Genomic DNA, 11,323 nt, shown 5'->3' with positions numbered 1-11,323 from the left:
TAAGTGGGACTAATAGAACAGATAGGGCTGTTTCACGTGCTCTCACATGAACTCCCCATATCGTGTCCTGCATGACTGGACACGGGTGATACAAGCAATATAATAGAGAGCAGTCTAGTATGTCTCTAAATAATAGTAATAACAACCTGACCACACATATCTGTGGATAGTGTGTTGGTCAATAGAGAAGACTGATGAAGAAAGTTGTAGTAAGTAGGTAAAAGTCTGAACAAAAGGAAAAACTGTTTTGATATAACTTCAGTATACTCTTTAACATTTACAAGGATTATTAGGTTTTAGGTGAAGAGATGTCCAAAGCTTGTCTAAAATGGCAAAGACTAATATTCTCTCCAAAAGCTGAGAGGAAAATAATGACCAGCATCAGCACTATGAGCCATGACCAAAAGACACTTGGTCACTTCACATTTGCACCTCAAGAAACACAGACCCCTTCTCTGCTGTTAACTAGGCTATAACAACAACTCTCAAAGTATATAACAGTATTCATGCTTTTGAACTTTATGGACAAATCATGAAAATTGTCTTTCAGCTATATTTTCCAAGCAGGAGAAAAGATGGTTTTGGCAGGCCTGGCAGTTAAGATATGTGTTGACTTGTTTTCAGGAAGTTATTCTATTTCTGTTCCTTTTTATTGTTAAAAGCATTAGAGATTTCTCAACGCTGGTGGACAGGGTGACTGACTGTTTAATAATCCATTGACCTGTCTTGTTGATATTTTTTCAATAAGAACTCCATAATAAAGTTTTTCCCATCACAATGAAAGCAAAGAATCTCATTGAGGAGCCAGTTAATCAGGATTTAGCCAGGTTTGAGGAGGATGTTTTACAGTCTTGGTGACAGTATCTTTGCCATTCTCTGACATGGTAATCCACACAGTATCCATCTCTTCTGGTTTTGTGACCCATGAAATGAGCCATTTGCTACATTGTGTAGGAAAGCTTCTCTTTCATATATCAACATGCTGACAGGGCTGTATAAACAAGGTGAATACCGGCGTATTCTACATAGCTCATTCCTAAACCCCAATTAGTTTGTCTAACTCAGGAAGTCCTACAATTGTTCTGTGAATGGGGCCAGACGTGAAGGATAGTCACTCGTTGTCTAGTAACCGTTGCACAAAGCCTGGCCAGAGGTGTGGTGTTTAAGGAGGTTGGGACAGGGTCAATGGTGTTTTTATTGTTAAAGGTGGTGTACAGCTAAGCCTAGCCAGGTTAGAACGGAAGACAAAAGAAATTAGAGGTGGCGAGACAAAGCATGAACATCGCATGATTGTAAGAGTTGATGTAAGCTTGGTTTCATTTCAAGGTGAGAACTGTTTTAAATTTGGGGAGAATTGGTCCAAAACATGTTTATGCAATGTTTCAGTCAGTATTCTAGTGAGAGTTTACACATCTCTCCTACATCTGGTTGGAAGTCATATGATCGGTTGGTGGTATGTACAGTAAAATAGCACACATTCAGTTGCACAGAGCAGATATACCATCATGGATCTTGGAGCGTCTTCCACCTGAAGTCCAGGTCCACAGCTGGTGCAAGTTACCTGCAAGAGCTAACAGTAGATTAGTTCAACTTCCACAGCACCTACAGCGTAACAGTGATACATACAATATATTAGACGTGACACTGACAGTCAACAGGCAAGACCAGCATATATATATATCTTTTTATAGAGGTTTATATTGGTGCAAATGAGATACATGTGGACTTAAAGCAATGCATGAAATTGGATGTACTTGATGTCTACAGTTGACAGCAGAATGAGAGGATTTGCGAAAGGGATGAGAAAAAAAAGCTAGGAGGTAAAAATAACAGTAAAGGAGAGCACTTTTTTGGGAGGGGGGGGTTTATTGATGTATGAAAGGGTGAGCAAAGGCTTTTGTTGTATGTGATATTAAGTATAATTTATTATTTTTAAGTTTGCAGATGATTTCACTGCATTGGAACACGCTCATATATGCATTATGAATTGTGAGATGAAATAAAAAAAAATATGCATTGATAATAAAAATCAGAATGAAGTTAGTGATTGTTTAAGAATAAAGATTATGTTATCAAAAACTTTTACCTACATTCAGTGATTGATTTCATGTGTTGCTTATCATGACTGATGAGTTGCTCTGTGCATCTTTTTTTCTTGCTGTAATGTCACTCTTTGCAACAACAAGAGAAGCAGTGGGATAAGCAGACAAACGAAATCCATTTTTATTTGCTTTGAATTCATGAAAACCAATCCGCTTCCTCTATCAATTCACCGGGGGTGATTTATCTTCTCACTAGCCCCTAAATCCGATGTGTCATTTTGGGATGGTGCTCCTTCGCCCTTAATTCTCCTGTTGTCATGGAAACAGACCTTCCGTGCTGTCTGCAAGGAGAATGAGGAGGAGGAGGAGGAGGAGGATCAGGATGAGGTCTCCCCTGACTTTCAGGAAGTGGCTTGTCTTCTCTCCTGCATGATGGCTGCAGCAAAGAACAGAAAGAGGGGAGGAGGGGGCAAAGGAGAGGGTAGTTTGTTCTCTTTTTTGTCTATTTTGGCGTTTCCTTCAGTTACAGTAAAGAGATGAGGAGATCGCAGCCCTGAAACCTTGGTGACAAGTACATACCAACTGTGTGAGCTCGAGAAGGAATGCGGCAGAGGGCTTAAAGAGAAGAGCTGAAGGGAAGAAGAGCAGAAGAAAAGATGATAGTAAACATTTTCTCTCATATTTCATCTCTCAAAAGTTCCTCTCCTGCATTCAGCCAAAATATATATCTCTCTTTATCTTAATACAAAAACACTTTTACTTTTACACAGGATTAGGTTTATGTCTTTTCCACATCTCCAACATGAAATATCGGAAGAAGAAAATGCTGCTGTATCCATTATCACATGTGGCTACATACAGAATATGTCACAACAAAGCAAACACAACCAATTGTATTGCATTTTTAAATGTGTCTTAATCCAAAACAGTGAATCAAAACTACTCACGTTTTCTCACAATCAATATGCCATCCTGTTCGTTGCATCTAACTCTGTAATTAACTTTAGCTAAGAGCACAAACAAGTTAAGGTCAGCTATTCAGACGCCCATGGGAGTTGGTAGTCTAAACAGGGCCTGTTTGGTACACACAGGGAGGGCAATGGCTGCAAACAGCTTGAAGGCCACTTTCCTCTCTTCTTCTCTCCTCTCCTATAGACAACCTTGGATAGAATACACTTAATTTATCACATGAACCATTGCTCCAAAGTAACTTTTTAATCAAATGTATTCACATGTTTCAGCCTGTTGAGCACATTCATAACACGTAGGCACTACAGTACAATTAAAAAGGGAATCTACTAACACAGAAACTTTCAAAAAGTTTTAACCTTTCCAACTTTATTCTGTATTAAACTGATTCCTCTGTTTCATTGTGCAATAAGTCACAGAGTTTGGCTTGTAACTACTGTCCACTGCAGATTCCAAACAAAAATGACAAATGATTATAGAGTTACATTTTTCTCATTTTCAAACACCATTTTCCAAAAAGAAATTCTAAATAGTCTTTCTGAGTTCCAGCTTTACTGTTCAGAAACATTACTTAAACTTTATACTACATAAGACATAAAACATATTAACATCATATATGAGAATGTAATTTTAACTTCCTCTAGTGCCACCATCAGGACAGAATGTCATATTTGTATACCAGGTATCTCAACTCATTGGCAGAAATAGTGGCTGTGGAATTAGATTATCCCAGCAGGTTACTTGTGAATACTGTAAACACACTGTGCACCTGATCTAAACCCCAAAACAATTCTTATCCTGTGGTATTATGTAATTTCATTCTCTCCTCTTTTCTCTCAAACCATCTGTGTTAACATGTGGCAGGTTTGTGGAAGCAGATTGAATGGCTTTCATTACACTTTAAAGGTCACATCTGACACAGTTTAACACTGCAATAGAAAAATCCCTTTGCCAGGATTATATCAAATAACATTCTGTCATAAATTACTGCTAAATTGTAAATGTTTATGTTGATTATGTACAACACCGTGATACCTGCAATAATATCAAACTAAGTATTTAACTAAAATAAAGGCATAGATACTGGAGAACATTGGGATTTTGCAACAATAGATATATCTGTTACGTGTGGGCCTGTAGGTTGTTACATGTGGGCCTTCTGGCATTCTCTCTCTTTTGTCTTGTTTTTATCCTCCATGAAAGCACACCTGCCCAAGAGTTGTGCCAATTACCGGATGACAGCATTTGAGGAGGACTGAGTGGAAGCCTCAGTCTCTCTCGAGCCACTGCCCAGCTCACACCTGCAAGGGGGAAGTTTTTTCCCTGGTTCCCCTTGTTTTCTTTTCCCTCCATGCTTTTCAGTGCTGGGGTTTTATTTTATTAGTTTGTTGTTTTAGTTTGGGTTGGAGATTATCAGTAGTCTAGTTTTCGGTTTTCTTTGGTTCATTTAGGATTAGATTTCTTTTCCTTTTTGATAGTTTAGAGGGGACAGCTGGGTGCGACGGCCCACTGTGTGGCTGGCCCAGTGATTTCCCTTTCTTTTGTTTATCTCAGCTGGGATCTCCATCCTCTTTTTGTTGACACTTTGTTTGAGTTCTACTATTTAATTTAAATAAACTTTTGTTTAGAACTCTTGTGTCTGAGCGTCCGTTTAAATATATTACGCCCTCTCAGCTAGCCTGTATAATAGTATTGGCCTGTATTGGTTTATGCCATATGCATTTATATATATAGATCTGTACATGACTTTGTGTTTTTCAGAGTCATGAGGACGCAGAGTAAAAACACTTGATGTTTTATCTCATGCATCCTTGTTTCCCTTCTCTGTCTACCTCTGTTTGTCCTGTTGTTTTGATATAGGCTTGCACCACTGGGACTCCACTTGTTTCTCTTTTCTCGTCCTCCCAGGGAGAGAATGAGGGAACTCCTACTTAGAAGTGGGGCGTTCAGTTCTACTCATTAAAAATAATTGGTCTCTGTTCAATTAAGGCTCAGTGATGCTTCTTTGATCTAGCTGGCTCTCACTGTCTTTTTTTTTCTTTTTTTTTTAATCTGTGGCTTTTCATCCAAATCAACTGCTCAAAGTTGGCAAAAGTATTGGATAATTGGTTCTAATGTGTTTACTTCCGGACGAAGGGAGGCGGGGGGAAAGAGGAACTGCTTGGGAGTGATTATGCATGTTTGAATGAAATTAGTCCAGATGGTTAAAGAGACAGAATTCAAACCTTCACATCTCTGCTGCAGCATCTTCTGAGACAGTCTACTGTCCCAAGACAATAAAAATAGATCACGTTACCTTCCCTCTGCTTCTCATTCTCTGTGATTTGCTGCTTTTGGCCCTTCTGTTTGCAGATGAGTACTGAGGGATACCACAAGCAATCATGCTGATACTTAAGAGACATAAGACACATAGAGGTTCATGGACAGTGCACACACACACACACACACACACACACTGTAAACCCACTCACATGGCTGCCCACCCCCACACACCTGCTTACACACTTTTTTTCTTACTTTCACGCTATCACTGTACTGAAGACACTCCGCAGTATGAACATGTAAATGTGCTGGCAGTGGTCCCTGTTACAGGGGGAAGCTATTCTGTTGAATCCCAATAGCCTGGGGACAGAAAAGATACTAAGCCAAGCTTTGACTGCAGTTATGCTCCAACACTGCTACTTTAGTAATTTCTCTCTCATCCCCTCATTCATCCTCTTTGCACCTCTCCTCCTCTACTTTCTCACTTCCCTAATCTGTATTCCCTCTCCACCCCTCTATCCAATTTGATACATTTCTCCTCAATCTTGGCCTCCTTTCCTGCACTCAATATCTCCTGGACCTCTCTCTCCTCTCTCTACAGCTTTCTTTTACCTGTTTGAGGTTAATGAGTTCATGTAGGTCTCACCAAATTTACCTCTCAGTGCTACATGCATGCATAATACAGTGGAGATCGATGCATTTTTTAACAGAAAGACCTTCACGATATGCATATAGCTGCTGAGCTATTTAATGCAATAATATGTGATGTTACACGATATTACAGACATGTATAAGGGAACATGCACACTCAAACAGATTCATGCAAAAATGCCACACGCACACACAGATATTTTATCTCATTGCAAATTGTGTGCCAAAACTACACAGTATACTTAAATAAGGCAAAGGTATCGAATATGCTTCAATGGGATAAGAATGAGAGGAACATCAAAGACACTGAAAATGAATGGCTGCCTTTAAAGCTGTTGGTTTTATTTCTTTGCTGGTCTGCCATGACATCAAACACACTGCAGACATTTATTACCTGTAACAAAGAGATGAACAATCTCATCTGTCAGATTGAATTTGGCAAACAAAAAGACATCTACTGACAAAAGAGGACCCATATAGAAAGATATACTTTGATGTGTGTGATCTTGATTGATACAGAACAAAAAAACTACACATTCAAATAAAACACCATTTCTGCAGGTCAGGAGAGCTTGTTGAGTTTTAAGCTCTCCATAGTGCTCAATGGTAAAGTAAAAACTCTTTCACAAACCCAAAAGTCCAAAGTTTTTCTACTACAACACACTATTTGTGTGTGTGTGTGTGTGAGAGTGAGTGTAGTGAGTGGAGTGAGTGAGTGAGTGAGTGAGTGTGTGAGAGCAAGAGAGAGAGATATGGGGCGCATATTTATAAAAGGTGGGGGGTGGGAATGTGAGCAATTTTGCACACTATGGTCTGACAGTTTGGCACTTGAGTTAGCAGGCAGTCCAGGACTTCCAGAAGAAGACTCTGCAGCCAGCCCTGCGAGCCAGAGTTGTCACGCCCTTATCCAAACCACGTCGCTCTTTCTCCTGTCGCTCTGTGCCTTTGGTTCCTTGGAGGATCATTGGTTTTTCGGATTTGAAAAGTCTATAAAGCAACTGTACTATGTTCTGTTTCTGCATTAATTCCTATGGATAGAAAAAAACATGATGTTTAGATAATGTAAACACTTACAGACTAAAATATATGAGCACATGAAATGGATGTACACTGACTTTGCTGATATCTAAGTCTGATATCTCATTCTGAACAGGCAGGCACACACAGTTTCCCAACCAACAACCAGTCATTTTACTTTTTTAAAATTACTTCTTCTTCTTTTTTAAATGTAACATCAGTCAAAATTACAGAACTATTACATCTGTTGCACAAGACCAGAAAGGCCAATGCAAATTTGTGTTAGCACTTTGATCTCTAATCTTCAATTTAATGGAGGTGCAGCTCTGAGAATAACACGATGTAACACAATTTTTGTTCCAGGGTAGTAAGTATTATACCCTAATTGCTTATGCCTAAACATAGGAAATTAGTATTATTTTTTCAAACTTTGTTTTTGTGACCCAGACAATGATATTTTAATATATACCCATTTCCAATTAGGAAAATGGGTGAATTTGCACAACCAAATCGACCATCGTACCTTCCAGACAGGCTTGCCAAAATATGCCTCACTCAGTTTTGCTAGACCTTGCAAGAGAAACAAGCAACCACATGGTGGAGAGAGACAAGAAGGATGGGATACATAAACACTTACATATACAGGTGGCTTATTAGGCATAAGCAATTAGGAAATAACAGTTATGACCCAGGAACAAATGGCAAGTAAAATGTGTTACATGGTATAATCAAAAGACAGAAATCAGCTCAGCTGGGACCTGAGGCCTGTTTTCACCCATTGGGAGGAAGAATAGTCTTTTGTGTTGTACTAAGTGGTAGGAAAGTTAAACCAATAGGAATAAAGACATCTTACCTGTTTGTCTTGTAATTTCTGGAGCCATGGCAATGAGTCTTGTTGAAGTTGGAGGTCTTTAAATTCCTGCATGGTTCCTGAATTTTCCACAACACACGATGCAAAACACAGAAGTGCCAAAACACACACAATTTGGGCCATCTGTACAGGAAAATCTAGCTTGTATGCTTCTTGATGAGAGTATTTCTTTTGGTAAGACACCACAACATCCACTGCTGTGTTCACCTTAATGGTACAACACTGTCAGTCTTCCCTTTTTAAAGTGGTATCTTGACCCACAAAAGGGGAGGGGTTATTTGCATAAAGACAGTCTTCAATTTTGTGTTTGCCCCCATCAGTGCACTGAAGCACCTTGTAATTTATAGCAGTCATAAGAAGTGAGACAACACATCTAAATAAGGAGGTTTTCGCCATCCCTGTCTTTCTGTGTCATCATTTACGTGAACACATGTAATGTTGGGCAAGTGAAGGTCATCCTGATGCGGTCAATGGTGTAACTTGTGAACATAAAAGATTGTTTAAAAGCAAATCCCTGTAAGTGACGTCCTATGTGCACTCAACAAACATTAATGACTATGACATGGGGAAACAGTGACTTCATTAACCCTGCTGTGCCATAAAGCTGGATCACACTGGGACATCCAAAGGCCATAAAGGTCAGTTTATCATTTGTTACACCCTTGTGAGTTTGTTCTGTGCATCTCTTTAATGAGATTTCTGCTCTGCTTAACTTAATAGTTATTCTGCATCTGAATTAAGACCATATTTGTCACAGGCTATAATGATTTTGTAATTGTCCATACTGTAAATGTGCAACCACATTACATGGAAAGGAAATCTAGCAACCATTCCTTTTAAACTCATCCTCATTTAATGAATTATCAATTACAAGGGTTAGTAGCTTACAGTTTTTTCATATTAAAATTAATTCAGATGAATGTAAAGGAACAGTAGGTCAAAGTACTGTCTAAAATAAATTCAGTTTGACAGAAAATGGTAAAATATCAATTTTCTCCTGGTGATAAGTAAGCAAGTTCAAATGAAAATATATCAACTTCACAGGAAGAGCATGGTAACAACACAAAACTTTTCAATCCAGGTAAGTTTATTTAAGTCTTTGCAAGTGGGTACAGCTGCAACCAATAACTGTGAACATTTTCTAATATGATTATTCTCTTTTAGGAAAGTATTATAATTACTCTTGGTAAATAATTTAATCTTGGGGATCCCACATGGGGTGTGTGTTTTTATGAATCTGAGGTTTAATTCCTTTTATAAAGATGTGAGACAGCTTCCTCTCCTCTTCCACTTGTGACATCTACACATGACGTCAAGTGATGTTATACCAATTCTTCCTAAGAATCTACGTGCAGTTTACATGTATTTTATTGTCCTCATAAACAGTGCGAGCGCAAAAAGGCAATTTCTCTGTAATTTGCATGGAAACGGCCTTGTAGACCTGCAATGACATGTCCATAATGGGACAAATTTACGGCAAGTGGCTTTGTTTGCTTTCTGAACGGAGCTGGGAAGAACATCTTTATACAATGGAATCTAATTTTGTTTATAAATGTCTCTAGTGTACAATCATTTTTCAGTAAGGCACACATTAATGATACAGTATTTACCTTTCAACAAACTACCGATAGAAATGTCTTTCCAGCCCATGTACAGTAAACAAGAGACAACCTTGAAGCCCATCAACCTTTCAACAAATTGCCATTCTAACCCAATTAGAGAGGTGTAGAAGTCTAATATAGCTGTCTAAACAATTAGTAAGTGCACTGTTGGGAGCAGAATAATCCTGTTAAGAAGGCTATGGAGAGCACTTTACATCAAGGGTGTTTCTATCCATGTTCACAACTGTGTGCACCAGGCCATGTTAGACTTTTTTTAATTCAAGGTGGCATTCAAGGAGTGGCTGCTTGTTATGTCAGTACTTTCTGATGTGTTGGCATTCCAGTTTTAATGAGTTGAGAATTTGCCCTGAAAATGTCAAAAAACAAATGAGACAATTAGTGTGATACTTCAGCACACCTTTTCAATTCACACATGTGGACTCAGTTCTTCCTCAGCTGTTGTGTGTGTTGGCTGACTTTCTTACATAAACATATGAGGCTTAGTTTGTTTTTTTCTGATTCTGGGAAATCAATATTTTGGAATATTTGTGTGCCAAAAACACTTTTGAACACAGTGTTCATTATTTTTTGCATCTAGCTATACTGTGTAGGGAGCTTTCATTTATTGATCACAGTGACTGATATGGATGAGCAAGCTTGAATGACTATTCCTCAGGGGCATATTACTCTAGTGATAGTTTTCTGAGTGAATAGAGCAGAGAAATGAGATGATAAAATCACAAGAGGAATGAGGCTTTACAGTATGAAAAATAAGATATTTATCCAGCTTTTAATAATGGCCTCTTTCAAACCACAGGTCACATGGGGAATCTTAGATTAAAATATTATATTCCACAAATAAATTTTTTTTTTTTACACACACAATCGACAAAACCCAAAAGAGAGAGGCTTAATGTTAAAAAAAACCCACCAACAAGACAATATCTGCACTCAGGATCATGTGCATTTTTAGCCCCTAAGCCGCAGCACCAGTTTGATTGCATTGTTGCATTCATACAGCACATTTGGAAATGGACTGGAAAAAGTTGCAAACAGTATATGAGTCATAATGTTTAATCCTTTCCATGCACCATTTAATCTTTTCCATGCACCATTGAAATTCACAGAAAAGCTTTTAAAAGAGAGTGCACAAATGGCACTATATTTTAGATGTGAAAACACAACATAACAATTCCAAAGCCAGAGGGTCACATTTACAACATGCCTCCTCTCCAAATGTGTCATTTATTGTGAGTTAATAGTTTTTACGTCATTCATTGACTGGGCTGCACTGGTCTTTAAAGTTCATTCAGAACAAAGCAGAAAATCTGTGTCTATGACTCACTGCAAGAATTGCTTTATTATATTTTCTGCAGTCATTTTTGGGGCATGTTCTTATTCAGGGTGTTTCGTATCACATGGTATATGGTCATAGTCTAGGTTAGTCTAAGTCACAGATGGTTGGTGCCCAATATATCACTGTATTGTCTAATAATATTAATCACAGTTATATTAGAGAAAAGTTCAAGAAGAGAATGACATATATGTATTTAAAGAACAACAAATATCCAAGTGGACAAGAAGGTCAAATCATTTACAAAGTAGAAAAGATTCAGAAGAAGACAGTGTCATGTTGCTAATAGTATCAATACATATCCTTATCACTACTACTATTAGCTATTATTGAGGCTTGAGTGTACTACTTAAATACACCCGTGGCACACTACAGCCCCGGTAAAATGTAATGGATTAAAAGATGTTTCATTTCATGTACATCATTACCATCAGACCTACCATCAAAAATCATTGGTCATTTTGTAAATGCTGAGGTGTGCTTTATTCATAGACTTGTAACAGGAAAGCACCAATTCATCAAATAATTAACATCACATTTATAATTAAAACCCAAA

At 38.1% G+C, this 11,323-nt stretch overlaps 2 protein-coding genes across 2 annotated transcripts in view; one reads left to right on the top strand and one right to left on the bottom strand.

Annotated features, from left to right (window-relative positions):
• rc3h1b (ring finger and CCCH-type domains 1b) overlaps positions 1 to 11,323 on the top strand; it is a 251,292-nt gene that overhangs the window by 73,020 nt on the left and 166,949 nt on the right. The window lies entirely within an intron of this gene.
• On the bottom strand, positions 6,758 to 7,935 carry LOC128369636 (somatostatin-1-like). The gene is made up of 2 exons (XM_053330714.1): positions 7,795 to 7,935; positions 6,758 to 6,952 (listed from the first exon to the last, which is right to left on the bottom strand). The coding sequence occupies exons 1-2, from the start codon at positions 7,933 to 7,935 to the stop codon at positions 6,758 to 6,760; spliced, it is 336 nt and encodes a 111-aa protein (XP_053186689.1).

The sequence above is a fragment of the Scomber japonicus genome, chromosome 12 (genome assembly GCF_027409825.1).
Source record: "Scomber japonicus isolate fScoJap1 chromosome 12, fScoJap1.pri, whole genome shotgun sequence".
Classification (NCBI taxonomy): Eukaryota; Metazoa; Chordata; class Actinopteri; order Scombriformes; family Scombridae; genus Scomber; species Scomber japonicus.
The sequence above is the reverse complement of the archived record's forward strand: the minus strand, read 5'-3'. Positions and strand labels throughout refer to the sequence as shown.